At 33.9% G+C, this 20691-nt stretch overlaps 1 protein-coding gene across 1 annotated transcript in view; it reads left to right on the top strand.

The window, feature by feature from the left end:
• The window catches only part of COL24A1 (collagen type XXIV alpha 1 chain), a 279723-nt gene extending 267679 nt beyond the window's left edge, over nt 1-12044 (top strand). Inside the window, exons 55-59 of the mRNA XM_076010342.1 lie at nt 1374-1439; nt 2052-2220; nt 6088-6197; nt 8637-8852; nt 10814-12044. Coding sequence (XP_075866457.1) covers nt 1374-1439; nt 2052-2220; nt 6088-6197; nt 8637-8852; nt 10814-10960 — 708 coding nt within the window. The 3' untranslated portion in view covers nt 10961-12044. The remainder of the gene's footprint in view (nt 1-1373; nt 1440-2051; nt 2221-6087; nt 6198-8636; nt 8853-10813) is intronic.
• Nucleotides 12045-20691: the final 8647 nt, after the last annotated feature.

Genomic DNA, 20691 nt, shown 5'->3' with positions numbered 1-20691 from the left:
GTGACACATATCCAAAACCTGCCCATTCACACAAGCAAGTTGATGAGAATTACTTAATCTTCAGAGAACATTTTAGGCTAATCTTTTCTGTTTCTTAAATATCCCATGCTCCTTCTGTCTCATAGCCCTTGTGTAAGATTGTTTCTTTTGCCTGGAAAGCTCTCCTACCCCTTCCTCTAACAATTTTTATTTATTCTTATGATGTTAGCTCTCATGTCACTACCTCAGGGAAGCCTTCCCTGAACTATTTCTTTTAACTTCTTAAATTTTCCAGATTTGATTGACTTTAATTTCTCTCATAGGCTCATGTACTTTTCTTTCATAGAATATATCACAATCTGTAATTACGTGTTTTTGAGGTGATTTGATTAATCCCTCTCTCCCCTTTAAACTGAAGCTCCATAAAGGCAATTTTCTCTTTTGCTTACCATTTTATCCTCAGTATATATCAGTGTTTGGCAGTATATATATGCAGAATGAGTCAATTCTTTTCCAATATGAAAACCACATGTTGAGGCAGGGAAGACGGCATTTTATCGATTGTTCCATCATTTTAAATAGTTTTTCAAATTACCAACCATGAGTTATGAGAGATCTGTTGAAAACAGTTTTTATTATACAGACCTCCAAGTAAAAAGATACCTTAGCAGGACAATCACTCTGAAAGAAATGAGATCACTTGGTTCACTTACACAGAGGCTTTTTCCCAGAAGCTTGTCCCAACTCATGCTTCTTAGTTTCCAAGCTTATTTTCTTAAAAAAAAAATTATAAAAAAGACTTTTACTAATGGTTATGCTGAGTCTTTCTCTAAAAATATCTTTTATTAAATGCAGGAGGAGATTGAATTCATTCTGTATTATTTCTTTGGGGACTAATGGAACATTTTCCAACTTCAGAAATTATTTTTAAGACCACAAAAGTATCACATTAAACTAATGTGGTGACTACCTCAGGACAGTAGTATTTTATTCTATTTTTCTTCCAAGAATGTAACTGTTAAAAACTACTACAGTTATTTATTCTTCACTTTACAATTTATTAACTGAGGGGAATCATATTTCATTCTCTTCCATCTGAGTAACTCTGTGTGTGTTTTCATGCAGCAGAGACAAATGGTTTTTCATTTGAGAGCTCTAGAATTTGGTCCTATTTTAATTAGGAGGCCTTTGAGATTTGGATGAAGGCAGCATATTGTCCTTTCAGATAACTAGGCAATATTTAAAAAATCTGTCTAACCATAAGAGTTACAAACACCCTTCAGATAATAAGTCTAGTATACTTTAACAGCAGTGCTTTCAGAATTTACAGCCTTTACTTTAGAGCACTCAGTGTTGATATTATTGCTGATCTCAAATGGTTTTGTTTTACACAGAAACAAATGGATATCAATGCTGCTATTCAGGCCTTGATTGAATCAAATACTGCCCTACAGATGGAGGTAATATATCTGGTTTTATTTATATTGGCACTGACAATATACAAATTAAACAGAAATTTAATTTTTTTGGAGGCCAAAATGTGGCATTATCCCAAAGATTGTACTTAAACCAGATTGGAAATATGAAACCATTTTCAAGGACAAAGCAAGTGATTTTAATATAATTAAACAGAAATATATGCATAGAATGTTTTGTAAGGAACATAATTTAAACAAAAATGTAATATTAAAGGATTTATTTGTAAGGAATTTGGTACTACTGAAGAAAATAGTTAAATGAAATTAGACATGATTCTTAAAATGGGATATATCTATCATCACTACTCATTTATCTTATTTAAACTCTAATTAATGTGTGTTCTTAAAAAATGTTATATAGTAGGCATAGTAATTCTTATTTCAGCTTGAAAACCAAAATATCAAGTGTGAATTTAATCTTATTTAGGACAAGGTTAATAAAGCCTTCACATTTGTCTATGCTTAAATATAAACTGTTCTTTACATCCTGCCCCGAACTCACTACACACAATAGGAACACATCTTTCTTCTGCCTTGCTCAATGTTGGTCCTTAGGGTTTTTTTGCTTATATGATTCTTATGATGACTTGGCAGAGCTACCAGAATACTGAAGTGACTTTAATCAACCACAGTGCAGAGATATTCAAAACCCTGAGCTACCTTAGCAATTTATTGCACAGCATCAAGAATCCTCTTGGCACACGAGATAACCCAGCACGAATCTGCAAAGATTTGCTTAACTGTGAACACAAAGTATCAGATGGTAAGTTCTTGGTTTCCTCAAACTCTGATGTCTAATTTCATTTTTATTATTTAAGTGTGTTTGAGATTTGCCAATGCCTTCATTACAAATGGTAGTCATTTTGATAAAACTCTGGCAGAAGCCATTTTAATGTCATCAAGAATAAAATACTCTTAGAGGAAGATATGCTTCCAATGTTGCCCCACCCCTAGTTATATTAAGAGTATTTTATTCTTGATGACATTAAATTGGCCTCTGCCAGGGTTTTATCAAAATGATAAAAATTGTTGAAAATTAAAATAGGCAGGATTGACCTTTGGGTTGACAGACAGCAGTTCCTGTCAGACCTGGTAATTCAAAAACCACCAAAGTTAACAGCATAAAGAAAGATATAGAATCCCCTTCACCACACTCCTAGAAGTATGGTTTTTATACAAAATGGCATTGAAATTCTAGAATGGCATAGAATTAATGACTATGAAGATGGTTTTTCATTCTTAGAAGTTTCTTATCCCCACACAGATGCCCCAAATTCATTAACCAGAGGTGCAAAAATAAATTAAATTAGAATCATCAGGTTTTAAACCAAGAGGAGCACTCATCAGTTAAATAGGGGAAACCCTGTCTGCTATAGTATGTCATTTTATTTTCATTTCTGTTTGGTCTGTGGTCAGCTGTGCAATCATATTATGTCATGTCATTGCTAAAAACTCTAATCTTAACCCAATGACCAATTTGAAAAAATGTGTGATTTGAAAAATGGTTATTTGAAAAAGCTATGTTATGTAATTCTATACGGTGAATAGTGGTCATTTTAATTTTGTATATATATATACATCATACACACATACATACATATTCTTGTCTAAAACATCTTCTTCCATTTTACAAGTGCAATGAATATATTCATTTTACTTATATCAATAAAATACTTAACTTCTATAGATATTTCCTGCCTTAGAGAAACATAAGAACTAAAATAATATTTACAATTGTAGCTGCCTATAATAACACTAAGCTTGATTCTTTCCTGTATTTGAGGGTATAAAAATGTGGTGCTATAGATTTTAAAGGCACAAAGACATTATAAGACATACAAAAGCAGTATGAAATCTAATTCAGAGTCTGCCTTCCTTGTAGGAGAAATAGCTAAGTGGTATGGGTTGTGAAGTGTCAGAATGGTCTTTGTGCTCCATAATACTTCATCACCAGGAGACAAGAAGTGCTATAGAGAAAAACAGAACAGCAGGGAAGGGGGATATGATAAAAAGTAGAGTGGAAGGTGCAATTAAATAGAATAGCCAGATAAGGCATCTGTGAGAATGTGATATTTGAATGATACCAGAAGGACATAAGGGAGCAAGCCACAAGAAATCTAAAGAAAGAGCTTTCTAGGCAGAAAGAACAAATGCAAAAGCCCTGAGCCTGGGAATATACCTAGCATGTTCTAGGGTTAGCAAAAAGACCACTGTGACTGGGAGAGAGTGCAGAAGAGGGAGAGTTGTAGGAAATTAAGTGAAAAAAATGTCAAGAAACCAAAATATAGACTAGAAATCAAACAAAGAAAACATTTGCCCGAGGAGGAAGAAAGGACCGACTGGGTCAATGTTGAGTAAGGTGAAGACTGAGAAAGGTTTTTGGATTTAGCAGTACAGAGATCATTGAGGACCTTCATCAAGAGCAGTTCAGAGTAATGGTAGTAGTTAAAACCTCATCAGATTTGAAGAGAATATGATGGAGGTAGGGACTTTTCACTCCTAGTAATGAAGCAGGTAATTGAAATTACCTGGCTAAATTAATTTTCACAAAAAAAGTTAAAAGCATAAAATAGCTGACAAATAATGAGAAACTTTCAAGCAAAACTTTGAAGAAGACAGCAGAGAGATTAACCTAACACGTAGAGCTACCTTTGCCCTAGGTATGTTAAAAAGCTGAGTGGTACTTTTGGTGACTTCGTGGGGCTAGGGGGCAAAAATAAATCCACCCCTCCTAGTCCCTTTTCTTCAGAATTTTGAACATTTTATAAAGTTTGTAGAAATTCTCAGGATCTGATGCAGGATTCCACTTTTATCCAATAGGGTAAACACATATCTTCTCTTCCAAGTAATACTTTACTATAATAATCAACAAATGGAAACTGACAGAAACAGACTCAAAAGAGAGAATGAGAGAGGTAGAATTTAAATCTGTAGGCATAATGAATAAGATAAGTCTTACATAGGAACACAGTTTATTTACTATAAGAGAGAATGCAGAATATATGTGTGCCAGTACAGACAGGTGGGTAGATGAGATAGTGGGGGGCTTATTTAAGTTCTCTTCAGATTCCTTCAGTTGTCTCAGGGAAACTGGAAGATTATCAGTCAAGAATAAGATTGAATAGGTCTAAGATAGATAACTAGAAAAGTGACAGAGGGATTGAATATGGAAACATGGTATTATTGTCTAGCAGATTTATATACACATTTGAAATTAAATTGAGGTCCATCATCACAGTTGTGTTTTTCTCCAGCCACATTTATCTGTGCAGGTACAGTCACAGATTAGGCAAAAAACTGAATTTAGGTAGGGTTGGGAATTTATAAGACAAGTACAACGAAGTAAGGTAGGGCAAGGGCATTAAAAAAGTTTCTAAGGAAATGATTATAGTAAAAGACTGTGATTTTTAAGCTGGGTAAGAAGGGAAGTGAACACGTGATCATGAGGGACAATGAAAAAGTGGTAATATCAATGGAGAGTAGGTCCTGATGAGACCAAAAAAAAAAATTATTGGGGTCAGAATTCTAGAAGGAGTGAGCTGGAAAGAGAAGAGAGGTGAAATTCTGGAGGAAATGCAGATGTAGATAATTAAAGGCTATGGCATGGCCTTGGATGTTAGTAAATAAGATAAGGGGTTAGGGAGAGGGTACAAGATCATTGGTAGAAAAGTAAGGGGGTGGAGGAGAGTTTAAGGAATTGAGAGGCTAAGGTTGGAGGAATCATCCATATGGGTTTAAAATCACCAAGAATTTGGTCATTCATAGGTTTTCTGAATATGATAGCAAGCCAGAAGCTAAAACTCTTCAAAGAAAAATATCAATGATTGCACCCAGCACCAGGAAGGGTAATGAGTGGTAGATATGATGTGATAAAAGAATTTCAACATGTAGTGTTTTCAGGGAGAAAGTGGCAAGAATGGTCTGGAAGTAGCAACGAAGAGCACAAAAGACACCTTTCCATTGTCAAGCACAATACTGTAGAGGCTGCAAGGGGAGTAGTGTCCTCAGGGGAGAGCGAGTTTGAGTCAGAACATTTAGGCTCACAAAAGATATATTATGATATAGGACTTTATGTTATAGCTCAGCCTACCTTGAAAGAAATGATGAAACCCCTACCAGTTCACCATTAGACAACATAATGCCTTAATTCAAAGCATTTTACCCTGTGTAGCAAGAGTTTGCTTGGTGGAAAACCTTTCATAAAGAATTTATTATTAGCTCCTATAGGTGTACAGCTCCTCTAATAATAGAAATATATATATATACTCTCATAAGTTCAACTTTTCTATTAGCGATATAACTTCAAGCAATTCACTTTTAGTTGCTGAGCTCATGTTCTTTATCTGTGGAATGAAGCAATAAATTAAGCCATTCTGTCATTTTGATTAAAATTATGAAATGCCCTGAAATTGATAGGTATGTGAAAAATAGAGCATTTTTAGTACCGATTTTATATAATGCTTGTAGCTTTCAGTCATTCACTTAACGCAAATATATTTATAATCTTTTAAATTTTTTAACGGGTAAAACTATGATAATATATATTTAAAGTATCATAATTTATAAAGATGGTTCAAATATATTTTAGCATGGCATTTAAATAACTTTGTGTTTTACTATAAATTAATAGGAAAATACTGGATTGATCCAAATCTTGGGTGTCCTTCAGATGCCATTGAGGTTTTCTGCAATTTCAGTGCTGGTGGCCAGACGTGTTTATCTCCTGTTTCTGTGACAAAAGTATGTATTGAATTTTTAAACATATGTTGGTATATTGCACAGTATCAATGAACAATGCTTTTTAAAATTCTGTCACTTTAGATAATTATGAATTTTAAGAATGAAAACAAGGTATAATTCACTGTATAAGATATAAATGTTTTGTTTTAAAAATATTTAATTGCAGTAAATCTTGACATTTTGATTGTATATTTTTATGATTAGCTTAGTTTGGCTTACTCTTCTGATCAAGTTTTTAAATTCTTTAAAATTCCTTAAAAATTGTGCAACATATGTTATGTTTTTATGCATATACATTAGAAAATCCCTGAACAGCTGAAGTGTTTAGAATTAGTAATCAATTACCTAAAGTTTTGCTGAAAATTACATCATCATCATTAAAAGAAAAATTTTGCCAAAAAAGCTTGCAATTTTTAGTGATCAGCCACACAATAATCTTTCTTAAACATCTACTGAATGCTATTTAAGACTTCTTTCAAGTATAATTCTATAAGCCAAATGTTTAGAATGAATGCAAGTTTGTTTGTCATAACACTAGATGTTATAACAAGTATCTATAAAACCTAAATCTTAATTTTACCTATAACACGTTAAAATCAAAACTGCATTTCTTCCTTTTTGTGATTAAACCAGCTTGATATAAGACCAAGTATTTATATCTCATTGACAAAGAACTGATACATGTGCCTATTGTTTGTTTTGTCCATCATAAAAGGGCAGCAGCTAACATGGATGGTCTCTTTCGCTGCATAGTGTTCAACTGCCCTCTCTTCCCAAAAGGTCTTCCTTCATTAACCTGAGTGTTTCATTGATTTATCTCAATAGGCCTTCACCATTATTACCCCCAAAACAGAGGAGGGAAAGATGCTTCCATTCCTAGGGAATCCCGTGCACCTCTAACGAAGAGCAGCATGGTAGTCCGACTTCCAAAATATCCACATGGTCATCCTCACTCCCCTGAAAGTTGGCCCAGGATGATCATAGAAGGAAAGAGGTTGGGAGTGGGGGAGCTGTGTGAAGGAGACAGGAGCAGCAAGGGAGCTGCACTCTGGTTCTCTCCATGACTGAGTCAATGCTCCCATTTCTCCTACTCATAAACCCAACCTCAGGCAGACTGGGGAGGTAGTGGAAAGAATAGTAGACTTGCAATCAGGGACCTGGGTTCTACTTTCTACTCCTCTCCTAACCTGGAGAATGAAATTGCAAGCCACTGCAGGGCCTTCTTTGTGCCAGGCACAATGCTAGGTATAGGACATTTGTCCTTTCTAAGCTTATAACAACCCTGTCAGGTTAATGTTAAACCCCTACTTTACTGCCAAGGAGGCTAAGGCTCAGAAAGGTTAAATATTTCACAAGTTTCTGAGTGATCTGTAAAATGAAAGAATTGAATTATTACTACTTAAAGTCTAATGTTCCTTATAATTATCCTTCCATGTTTTTATCCTTTCACCCTTTCTTTTGCCCTTCCTCTCTTTTTGTTGTTGTTGTTTGCTTTTTCTTTTTTCTTTTTGTTGTTTTTTTTCCCTTCTTCATTACCTCATAACTGGTATTTTTGTAATTTTACATTTGGAGATTAGTATAAATTCTTCACTAGGAATATTTCTATTCACTTACGTTATGCCCATACCCCTACTTGGATAATGCCAAAATAACAACAACAACAAAAATAATAATACTGTCTAGAGCTATAGGAAAACCTACTTCCCTGTCCAAGCCTGGAAAATGTGCAATCAGACTTCTTAACTCCAATTTTCCCTACATTGTTCACTCTTCTAGTTAATCCTTATTCATGCATTCATTCATTTGTTCAATACACATTTATTGATGACTCACTGTGTGACTGAAACTGTATTAGGGACTGGCAACACAAAGAATAAGATTCTGTCTTTGCCCTTTCAAGCTCTCATAGTTAAAATTTCTCAACCAAATTATTATTACAACTTGTAACTTATCTTTGGAAACTCTCACAAAAAAAATCTCAAATGAAAGCATAGACAGAACTTGAGATTGTTATGAAAAAAATTAATAGAGCATTAACTAAAAACAAATAATTATTGCATTTTAGGTAACATAAAAATTGTCTTCATTTTCTTACTAAATGTAGTAGCCTAATGGTATGCTGCAGCCAGTTCATACAGGCTCAGGAGAGCCCACTGTTAACATCTCTTCCCAATGTCGTATTCAGTGACATCACCTTAGTAGCCTGAAATCAGCAATGATGGGAGTATTTCTACCATGGGAATCAGAAAATGCTATAAATCAGAGATTTTTTTCCCCCAAGAGCCAGTGGTTAAACATTTACCAGCACCACTAACTGGTGCTTAGATTCCAAAAAAAGTAGATTTTGATTGCCTTTCAAGGACTTTCCTCTAGTTTCCCAAACTATAATTTTCTCAATTGCTGTATCTCATAACCTGCATATTGTTTCTATGACATTAGTTGGAGTTTGGAGTTGGAAAAGTCCAGATGAATTTCCTTCATTTACTGAGCTCAGAAGCCACCCATATCATCACCATTCACTGTCTAAACACCCCAAAGTGGTCAAGTGCACAAACAAGTGGCCCAGGCTCACCTATTGGTTTCAGGGGATGGAATGGCCAATTTTTTGAAGAAAACACTCTGCTTGAACCTAAAGTGCTTTCAGATGACTGCAAGGTAAGAAAATGGTACTTTTAGAATTGTTTGATATGACTAAAAATTGATAAAATTATAAAATTAAGATAATTAGAGTAAGACTTTATTTACAAACTGCAGATACAGAATGGTAGTAAGGGGTATGGGGAGTTTGTTTTAGTTTTTGTTTTTTATAATCACCATCTGTAAGTAAGGTAGTAGGTTTTAATGTGCCTACTTGTAAACCATACATTTTTCAGAATCTATCATTTGTTTGTATCATATCTTGTCAACTTCTGTCATACCAATTGATCATAGATTTTTACATGCAAAACAGGTGTTAATACATAAATTTAATTTATATTCCCCATATGAAATAATTATATCATACCTGGATGGATGGATAGATAATCAGAGCATATACATAAATAGATTTATTTCATGTGTTTTCAATGCTGTAATTTTAATCTCATTATTGCATGGAAGACAAGTTATAGAGGTCAGTTTTGTTTCGTTTTGTCAGTTCCTGTACCTGATGCCAAATATGGGTATCATTGCAGATTGACTGGCCCTAGTAATCAATATTTGAAATGTAGTCCAATTTTTTCATTAAAATTCAATAATGAATGTTATAAAAAAATTAACAATTTTAAAACATTGTTTCATAGAGCACATGTTGGCAAAATACAGTCAGCAGACCCACCACCTGTTTTGGTAGATAAATTTTTATTGTGACACAGCCAAACTTATTCATTTACTTATTATCTACTGCTGTTATCAGACTACAAAGGCAGATTGGAGTAGATGTGACAAAGACCATATGGCCCCCAAAATCTAAAATATTTACCATCTGGCTCTTTGGAGAAGAGTTTGCTGACCCCTGTTATAGAGAGTAGAGTTGTCTACTCTATGTATATATCACTAATTACTTTAAATAATTTATGGCTTAAATTTACTGTTTAAATAATCTTTAAGGTTCCTTCAAATTTTGAAATTCCTATCATAATAATTCTGTGAATGAGTAAGTGAATTAACTACTGAATAAAACTCTACAAAACTAGTCAATTGTGGTTCTCCATTGTGTCTTCTTGAATCTTAATCTTAGGACATTTTGTGATATGTTTTTGTTCCATAGACTTTATTAGAAACAAAGGAGCATATATTAATAAAAGAAACAGAAAGGCCTACAAAGAGAAAAAAATGTAAATGGAGAGCCACCAAATGGAAAATAAGAAAACTAAAAGATGATTGAACATATTATAATTTTAACTATTTCTGACTGAGGCGATTCTAGTTATATCCTACCTAAAATACAGAGGTTTAAATAGCTCATTTCCTTTTATCCAAGAAAAATACCCATCCTGAAGAATAGGTCCCAAATGAAAGAACAGATGGGACAGATGGGAGAGAACAGAACAGTATGACGTGTATTAAGAATAGTGCAGCCTTTTAATTCATATCTGTCCAGTGATCCACAGACAATTGAAGTAGAAGCCTGGTTTTAGCTTCTGGAAGCAAAAAATTAGAATATAAAATGCCATTATAGAGAAAAGAATAAGCCCAATATTTTCAATTAATAATAGTAATTATTAGCATTTATTGAGCATTGTTCTAAGCGCTTTCCATTCATTATCTCTAATCCTTAACACATTGCCACACAAAAAACAGAAACTTTTCCTTGGGGCCAGTGTTTTATTACAGAAATAGAATAAAACTTTGAGTGTAATTTAAAGGTAAACATAAATAGAAAAACGAAATTTATTGACTTCTATTCATTTAATCCACATTTTTAGAACTAAATTATCAATATTAATTGTAATAAGAAAATCGACAAGTAAGATTTTATATGTGCCTCACACAGCCCTAGGGTCAAAACTAGGGTGAGTTAAATACAACTCTCCTGTCAGTAAATGTGTAAAAATAAGCCTACGTTGTTTATGAAGGGCATTGTCTGCTGACAATGACTACTAATGAAATACATATGTTTTGTTCTTATTTTACAGATTCAAGATGGCAGCTGGCATAAGACAACATTTCTTTTTCACACCCAGGAGCCTAACCAACTTCCAGTGATTGAAGTACAAAAACTTCCTCATCTCAAAACCGAACAGAAATATTACATTGAAAGCAGTTCTGTGTGCTTTCTTTAAAGTTTCTGAATTAGTTCAGAATTCACGCTGTTGGCCAGGTAATTGCTGAAGAGGGAAAAACGTAGGCAGAAAGATACTGTCATTATGAAACACATGGAATAAAGCATTGGCTAAATCTTAAAGAATCTCAGGAAGAAAAGACTTCCTCCTAAGAAGGAGAAAAGGCATTTTTCAAAGGACTATGATTGATAAAGTATTTAATTCTTTTAAAAATTATATGGATTTCAGCTTTCTTAGAGAATTCCCTAGAACTGAAAATTTATAAATATGGAATTCTTCAGGGTTTCCTATATTTTTTGACTGTTTGAGAGCAAAGTACCCATTAGACAGCTGGAGACGCAGAGCACTGTGGAGCAATACTGGCTAATGCTCCCAAATGTGCAATGCTTCTGTCTAAAAATTACAAGCCACAGTCTAATATGTCTTATTTTCCAAAACACTAAGTTGTATTCAGGTCCCCAGTGGGATATACATCTTAGCCAGTGGTACACTACCTCTTACGTGTTGCCTTTTTGTGTTGCTTGGTGCTCTTTCTAAAACAAGGTGCTTATGGCTTTCGTAGACTATTTTATTTCTTTTTTCATCTTTGTCCTTCTTTAAGAGTGTATGTACTGGTTACATCAAGATATGTTTTGGTTGTTAGTACTTATTTTAATTTGTTTGGTCACATACTTAATAACAAGTAAAACTATTTATGTGAAGTCCTTGTTTTATTTTAAAATTCTCTTTGTGTGTATGGAATCAAAGCCAGCACATTGTAACCTATGCTTGTACACAAAAGAATTGGGAGGTTTCTTTTTGTTTTTGTTTTATTTTTTAAATTGTTGTAAAAATTATTATAGGCCAGCTACATCCAGTAGTAGGTTTGGGTTAGAGACTAGGAGTTGTGATATACTGTTTTGAAAATCCATGATCATCTGGAATGATACTTTGTATATATATATTTTGTAAAGTTTTAATTTAGCAAATCTTTTGAAATGCTGCTGCTGTTTTAAATTATAAAAACTTTATATTTCTGCTTATACCTCTTGGTATATAGAAAAGCTTGTTCATCCATTATAAACATATCTTTAGCCACAACAAACTACACTTACCTATCTATAATAAAAATGTAGCTGTAAATCATTTTTGGTGGTATTTTTTTCTTCTTTTGTTACAATATGCTTTTATTATATGTGATAGCCCCTCTGGCAAAGCCATTCTGTGCTATTATGTATATTTGCATTATTAGATAATATCTGTTATAGGCCTACAAAAGGATTATAGGGCCTATTTCCTGTTTTTACAAAATAAGGGCATGATCCAGAAATAACCCCTCACATATATGGTCAAATTATTTTCAATAAGGGTGCCAATGCTATTCAGTGGGGAAAGGACAGTCTTTTCAAAAAATGGTTCTGGGAAAACTGGATATCCACATGTAAAAAGAATGATGTTAGACCCTTACCTGAAGTAACTCAAAATGGGATCAAAGACCTAAACAATGGGCTAAAACTATAAAACTCTTAGAAGAACACATAGGAGAAAGTCTTCATGACATTGGCTTTGGCAGTCATTTCTTAGAAGGGTACAAAAAGCACAGTCAACAAGAAAAAATTACATAAAGTGGACTCCATAAAAATAAATGTCTGTGCATCAAAGAAAACTATCAAGAAAGTGAAGAAGCAACCCATAGAATGGGAAAAAATATTGACAAATCATATATCTGATAAAGGATTAATATCCAGAATATATAAAGAACTCCTACAACTCAACAACAAAAAACAAGCAAACCAATTTTAAAAATAGGCAAAGGAGTTGAATAGACATTTCTCCAAAGAAGACAGATGTCCAATGAAGGAAAAGATACTCAAAATCAATGGTTATTAGGGAAATGCAAATCAAAACCATAAGGAGGTACCAATTCTGTGTTATAATACAAAAATCTATTTGGTCATTGTCCCTTTTCCTGGCATACAGCTCCTCAAACCCTTGACATTTCTGAGTGAAAGGAGTATCTTTTATTATTTATGATGAGCCCTTTTCAATCACATCTGACCATTCTAATAAGGGTTTTTAGGGTGAGACCCCTAAAGAGCCTCAGGATGGAGTTCATCACCAGAAAGATTAAGTGATCAGAGGATTGGGAATTTTAGCTCCACCTATTGACCTCTGGGAACAGGGAAGAAGAGGTCCTGGAGATTGAGCTCTATAAAAACACTTGAACACTGAGATTCAGAGAGCTTTCCAGTTGGTGAACACACTGACCTGCTGGGAAGGTGACACACCCTGGTCGGACGTGGAAGCTCTGCACCACACCCCTATGCTTTGTCCAATGCATCTCGTCCAGTTGGCTGTTCCTGTGTTGTATCCTTTATAAAAAAAAAATAATAATACGTATTTTCCTGAGTTCTGTGAGCATTGTAGCAAATTGTTGAACATGTGGAGGGGTCCTGGGAATCCTCCATTTATAATTGGTTGGTCAGAATTACAAGCAGCCTGGGACTTGCAGTTGGCATCTGAAGAAGAAGACTTGAAAAGGAGACTGAACCCATTTATCTATGGGATCTGACCCTAACTTGTGGTAGTGTCAGAATTGAATTTAATTGTTAGACATCCAAGATGGTGTCTGGAGAATTGGAGAATTAGTTATTCCTGTTGGAAAACACCCCAGAACTTCACACCCATTAGGATGGCTATTACAAAAAAAAATAAAAGGAAAATAAGTGTTCTCAAGGGTGTGGAGAAATTGAATAGTGAATAGGCTTGTGAATAGTTGGTGGGCATGTAAAATGGTACAGCCAAGGTGGAAAATAGTTTGTTGGTTCCTTAAAAAGTTAAGTATGTATTCTTTCTGATCTTGGATTTAAAAAAAAAAAGTTAAAAATATATGTATTGTTTTTTAAAAGGTAAATATAGAATTATCATATCATCCAGCAATTCTACTTCTAGGTATATACCCCAAAGAATTGAAAGCAGGGACTCAAACAGGTATTTGTACACCAAAGTTCATAGAAGCATTATTCACAATAGCTAAAAGCTGTAGAAACCCAAAGGTTGATCAAAAGATGAATAGATAAAATGTAATATATACATACAATATTATTAAGGCTTAAAAAGGAATGAAATTCTGATATATATCATAACACAGATGAACCTTGAAAACATTATGCTAAGTTAAATAAGCCAGACACAAAAAGACAAATATTATACAATTCCACTTAAATGAAATACCAAGAATAGACAAATTCATACAGAGAGTTTAACAGAGGATACCAGAGGCTGGAGGAAGTGGAAATGAGGTAGGAATTATTTTTGATATGTATAGAGTATCTGTTTGGGATGATGACAAAGTTCTGGAGATGGTTGCACAATAATATAAATATACTTAATGCTAATGAATAGTATACTTAAAAATGATTAAGATGGTCAATTTTATGTTATGTACGTTTTATCATAATTTTTTTTTTTTTTGAGACAGAGTCTTGCTTTGTTGCCCAGGCTAGAGTGAGTGCCGTGGCGTCAGCCTAGCTCACAGCAGCCTCAAACTCCTGGGCTCAAGGGATCCTTCTGCCTCAGCCTCCTGAGTAGCTGGGACTACAGGCATGCGCCACCATGCTCGGCTAATTTTTTTCTATATATATATTAGTTGGCCAATTAATTTCTTTCTATTTATAGTAGAAATGGGGTCTCACTCTTGCTCGGGCTGGTTTTGAACTCCTGACCTCCAGCAATCCGCCCGCCTCAGCCTCCCAGAGTGCTAGGATTACAGGTGTGAGCCACCGCGCCCGGCCTTTATCACAATTTTTAAAATGGAGTTATGACAAAGATGTCTTTTCCTGTTTAGGGAAGATAGAAATGTTTTTAAAAAGGAACACAGAGGTTGATTCTAAATTTAAAAAACTATATCTTATCAGTCTACATGCTATATATATTCTGCTCCAAAAAAATAATAATAATAACTTAGTTCAGAAACATAAATTATTTTTCTAGAGACCATTTAAGAATATATTGGTAAGTTTTTTATTTTTGTCTGCTTGTCCTATCAATTACATGAGAAAAGTGTGTTAAAATCTGCAACTCAGGTTGCATATTTGCCTGCTTCTCCTTTTGGTTCCCACTGTTTTGCTTTATTCATGTAATCAGTTGCATTCAAATTTACAATTGGTATTTCCAGTGGTGTGCTGGTAAATGTTCAACCAGTTCTCCAAGAGAGAAGACACAATCCCTAATTTATAGCATTTGGCCATTTGCATGGTGTAAATACTTATTCCATGGTCAATTTCAAGCTACAAGTTATTACTGAACATAGACACAGGAAGAGGTACACACAGTGGCTCTAACAGGCAAGTTCAAGTTGCCTCTAGCATACCACTGGTTATATCATCCTGTTAGATTGATTACCATTATGAAATATCTTTTTTATCTCTAGTACTTCTTATTGCCTTAATGTTTATTATGTCTATTATTAATATAATTATACCAGCTTTCTTTTGGTTAGTGTCTGCATGGTATATGTTTGTCCATCTTTTTATTCTTAACTTTTCTGCATCCTTTTATTTAGTTGTATCGCTTATAAGCAGCATAGAGTTGTATTTTTATTTTTAATCCAGTTTGACAATTTCAGACTGTTATTTAGAGTAATTAGCCTGTTTTCATTTAATGTAATTACTGCTATATTTGCATTCAAACTTATCTTACTATTATTTTGTATTTGTCTCATCTGTAATTTGTTTCTTTTTCCCCCTTTCTTGCTCTCCTCTGGATTGGTAAAAATTTTTATTATGCCATTTTCCTCTTCTCGCTATTATACATTATTATACACTTTTTTATTTTCTTTTAGTGGCTACACTAGAGACTACAGTAAATATCCCTGACTTTGTAGAGGTTATATAAATTAATACTTCTCCACTTTTCAGAAAACAAAAGAAACACCACTTAAATTTCACTTATCTCTCTCTCTGATATTTTGGGGCATTATTCTCATGTATTTTTATTGTGCATATATTTAAAACCCTACAGGATATTGTTAGTTATTAATATTTTAACTGGAAATATTCATTTAATTTTGTCCACCTATTTATGCTTTTCTGTACTTAAAAAATTCTAATATATTTTATTGATATATAATAGTCATACATATTTTGGGGCACATGTAATATTTTGATACATGTATACAATATGTCATGATTAAATCAGGTAATTGGGATATCCATCACCTCAAATATTTGTCTTTTCTTTGTGTTAGGAACAACTATTCTAGCTATTTTTAAATATACAAAAAATTATTGTTAACTATAATTTTCCTACTGAACAATTAAATACTAGAACTTATTTCTTGTATCTGACTATATTTTTGTACCCGTTAACCAACTTCTCTTCATCCTTTCCTCTTCCTTCCCCTTCCCAAGCTGTGGTAACAGCCATTCTACTCTCTACTCCCATGAGATCTACTTTTTTTAGCTCCCACATATGAGTGAAAGTATGTGATATTTGTGTTTTTGTGCCTGGCTTATTTCACTTAACAAAATGTCCTCCAGTTCCATCTATGTTGCTGCAAATGACAGGATTTCATTCCTTTTTATGGCCAAATAGTATCCCATTGAGAGTATATGTGTGTGTGTATGTGTATGATATATATATATATCAACAGTTGGTAAGTATATAGGTTGATTCCATTATCTTTGCAATTGTGAATTGTGCTGCAATAAACATTTGGGTGCAGGTGTTTGTTTTGAGACAGTGTCTCACTCTGTCGCCTGGGTTATCCCTGGGCTCAAGCAATCCTCCTGCCTCAGCCTCTCGAGTAGTTGGGGCTACAGATGCATGCCACCATGCCTGGCTAATTTTTTGTAGAGATGGAGTCTGGCTCTTGCTCAGGCTGGTCTCAAACTCCAGGCCTCAGGCAATCCTCCCACCTCAGCCTCCTAAAGTGCTAGAATTATAGGTGTGAGCCAACTGTGCCTGGCTGCAGGTGTCTTTTTTTTATAAAATGACCTTCTTTTCCTTTGGGTAGATAGCCAGTAGTAGGATTACTAGATCATATGTTAGTTCTATTTTTAGTCTTTTAAGGAACCTCCATACTCTTTTCCATAATGGCTATACTACTTTATACTCCCCCAGGAACAGTGTATGAATGTTTCCCTTTCTCTGCATTCTTGCCAGCATTTGTTAATTTTTGTCTTTTCAATAATAGCCATTCTAACTGGAGTGAGATTTTATTGTGGTTTTGATTTGCACATTTCCTTTTGATTAGTGATGTTGAACATACTTACAATATACAAATTGGCCATTTGCATGTCTTCTTTTGAAAAATTGTTTAGATCTTTTGCCCATGTTTTAATCAGATTACTTTTTTTTTAGCTATGGAGTTGAGCTCTTTATGTATTTTGATTATTAATCCTTTGTCAGATGGATCATTTGCAAATATTTTCTCCCATTCTGTGAATAGTCTCTTTACTTTGTTGATTGTTTCCTTTGCTATGGGGAATTTTTTTAGCTGGTTGTAATCCCATTTGTTTATCTTTTGCTTTTGTTGCCTGTGCTTTGACAGTCTTACTGCCCCCCCCCCAATCTATGCTTTTTTTTCTTTCCTTCATTATGATGCTTTCATCTAGGATACTTTGCCTTATTCTGGTGAACCCCTTTAAGTACTTTTAATGTGGACCTTCTGGTGACAAATTCTCTTCATTTTTCATTTATCTGAAAACTCTTCCTTTTGTAGGACATTTTCACTGGGAATAGAATTGCAGATTGTCATTTATTTTCTTTTAAAGATGTTAATCTTTTGTCCTCTACCTTCCATAATTTCTGTTGAAATATCATCTTTAAGTTTTATTTTTGTTAATTTGAGGACATTGGGTCTTTTTTCTCTGAAGATTTATTTTGTTTTTGGTTTTAAACAGTTTTATTACCACATGCTTAGAGTAGATTTCTGTGTAATTATTTGCTTGGCATTCAAAGTCCTTTTTGAATCTATGATTTAATCTCTCTGGTAAACTTTATAAAATTTTTCCCCAGGGTTTTGTCAAATATTATTACTGCCAATTCTATTGTTCTCTACTTCTGGAAATTTTATACACATACTTTAGACATATTTACTTTGTCACAAATATCTCTTATGCTCTTCTCTGTCCTTTTCATGTTTTTTCCCCTTATGCTTCAGTTTATCATTTTTTATTGTTCCTGATTTAATTTTCAGTTCACTAACCCTATTTTTGCTGTGTCTCATATGCTGTTAAACTCACTTTTGAGTTCTTAATGTTAGATAGTATAATTTTTTAATTCTTATGTCTTCATGTCATTTTTTATGGAAATCTTCCATCTTATTTATCACTTACTGAGCATAATAATCACAGCTGACTTAAAGTCCATATCTAATGATTCCAACATCTACATGTCCTATTTTACTTATATTATTGCGTGTTTTTTAATTTTTAGTTTCCAGTCATTTGATTTTGTCTCGTGGCATATTTAACACATTTTTTATTAGATGCAAGATATTAGGTGTAAAAAATTGCAGAGGCTCTGTAAGATAATAACTCCCTCCAAAGAGGATTTAATTTCCTTTTGCCAGGCAGTTGAAGCCAATCAAGGTATTGAGCTAGTTCAAGACTAGACTCTAGGACTTTTTGAGAGCTGGTTTATTTCTAGTTTTCCATTACTCCTACGGGGTAGCCCTTTGGTTTTCTCAACTGAAAGCCTAGGGTGGTTACAGGGATCCTGTCCTCCTTTGTTGCTCCTGAATTCCAGTTTCATTGCCATCTTCTCCCCACTCCCCCACCCCACCAGTCTTGAGATGGCCAAAAGCTCTAGGGCACTGTTGTTCTGCTCAGCAATTTCCTCCAGGGAAAAAGTGCTGGAGAAGGTCCAGTTTACTTCAGTGTATTTTCTTCTACCTCACTAATCCTCTAGCCCTGGATGCTTTGGATGATCATCGATGCTGTCAAACATCTATTTTTTTTATATATATCCGGATTTTATAGTTGTTCTTAGGAATAGGTTTGGTCTGATATGAGCATTCCATCATAACTAGAAGCATAAATTTCCTTATCTATAAAAAGGGAGAATATCTGCCCTCTATTCCATTTTTTAGTGGTTGCTATAGGAATTACAATAGCTTTTATTTATCACAATCTAGTTAGAGCTAATACTGAATTACTTCAAGTAAAATAGCTTACTGGAACCTTGTACCTTGCAATAGTATACTTCTACTTAATCCCCTCATCCTTTGTGCTATTGTTGTCATATATAGTACATCTCTATGTATTATAAATCCAACAATATAGGATTATAATTTTTGCTTTAAACATTTTATACATGTTTTAATTATGAGAAGAAAATTTAAAATATACAAATATTTTTTTCTGTAGGCCCAAGTTGCCCCTTCATCTGGAGGATTTCCCTTATCATTTCTTATAGTGTAGGTCTGCTGATGATAAATTTTCTGTTTTTGTCTTTATTTCATCTTTCTTTTTGAAGGATATTTTCTTTACCCATAGAATTTCTAGTTGCATATTTTTTTCAGTAGTTTGGATATGTCAGTTCAATATCTTCTGGCCTCCAATATTTGTGATGGAAAGCTAGCCATTATTCTTATTTTTATTCCCCATTTGTAATATATCAGCTTTCTCTTGTTTCTTTCAAGATTTAATCTTTTTTTTTTTTTTTTTTTTTTTTGGCTTTCTCAGCAATTTATCTGTGACTTGCCTCTGCATTTATATTTATCCTGCTTGCAGTTTGTTGAGCTCAGGTCTAAAAGGCTCTATATCATCACATTACAACATTTTTTTACCTATAATTTCTTGTGTTATATTCATTCTTAGACAGTAACAGCACAAATATTCAAACCAAAATACTTATACACATAGAGAAAGGTAATCATTAGTCAAAAGTATAATGGGTAAATTCATCAATTTCACTGTAAACAACTGCACACATTAAACTAAAATCTAAAAGATACAGCAAGTTAATTTTTAAAAATTCAATCAGATATTCAGGCAGAATTACCATGAAGATAATAAATTTAATCTTTAGGCCCTAAAGTGGACTTCAAAATGTGTTTGCATGGGCATATATATTTGTAAAGTTTGCAAAAGTACAATAATTTTTAGCTCTTTTTCATACAGAAGACCCTAAATTGTATGAGCTTCAGGTTTCACAAAACCTAGATCTGCCTCTGCTTTTTACCTTAAATAAAAACCTAAACACAGTTCTTTCCATAGGAAGCCAAAAGATTTCATGTGCTTGCTTGTTTGATGACTTTGCAGTAAACAAAGAGAAGGAATGCTGCTAGTGGCACAGAAACCACCTGAGCAATAGGAACATGGTGTTTGGCAGCAGGCACTTGAGCAGACCTCATGTCGTGACCAAAATAAGTGACTTTGACCCTCCCACCCTAGACTAGCAGTTTTTATTGTGTCAAAAATAAGTATAGGCTAAGGCTTCAATCTATAGTTCTCTGCCTATTAAAGGGTAACTTTTTCCTCATGACCTATATAGCTAATTGGCTATGATAGGTATGATGAAGTCGTTGTCACCTCAGCCTGGGTACACAATTATGCAATCTGTGTGCTTTGGATTCAGAGTCCTGGTACAATTTGAAGCCAAGTTAGAGAAATGATACCTCTATAAAGAAGAGCAACTGATGGGGAATCTGAGCCATCATCTTGGCTGTACCTAGCAGAATTTTAGGACTGTACACAAGTACAAAAAATAATCTCAGTAACAATCCATTAAAAATAATTTTATTT

This window comes from Microcebus murinus, chromosome 2 (assembly GCF_040939455.1).
Source record: "Microcebus murinus isolate Inina chromosome 2, M.murinus_Inina_mat1.0, whole genome shotgun sequence".
In the NCBI taxonomy this organism is placed as follows: Eukaryota; Metazoa; Chordata; class Mammalia; order Primates; family Cheirogaleidae; genus Microcebus; species Microcebus murinus.
Note: the sequence above shows the minus strand (reverse complement) of the source record. Positions and strands in the feature narration are given on the sequence as shown.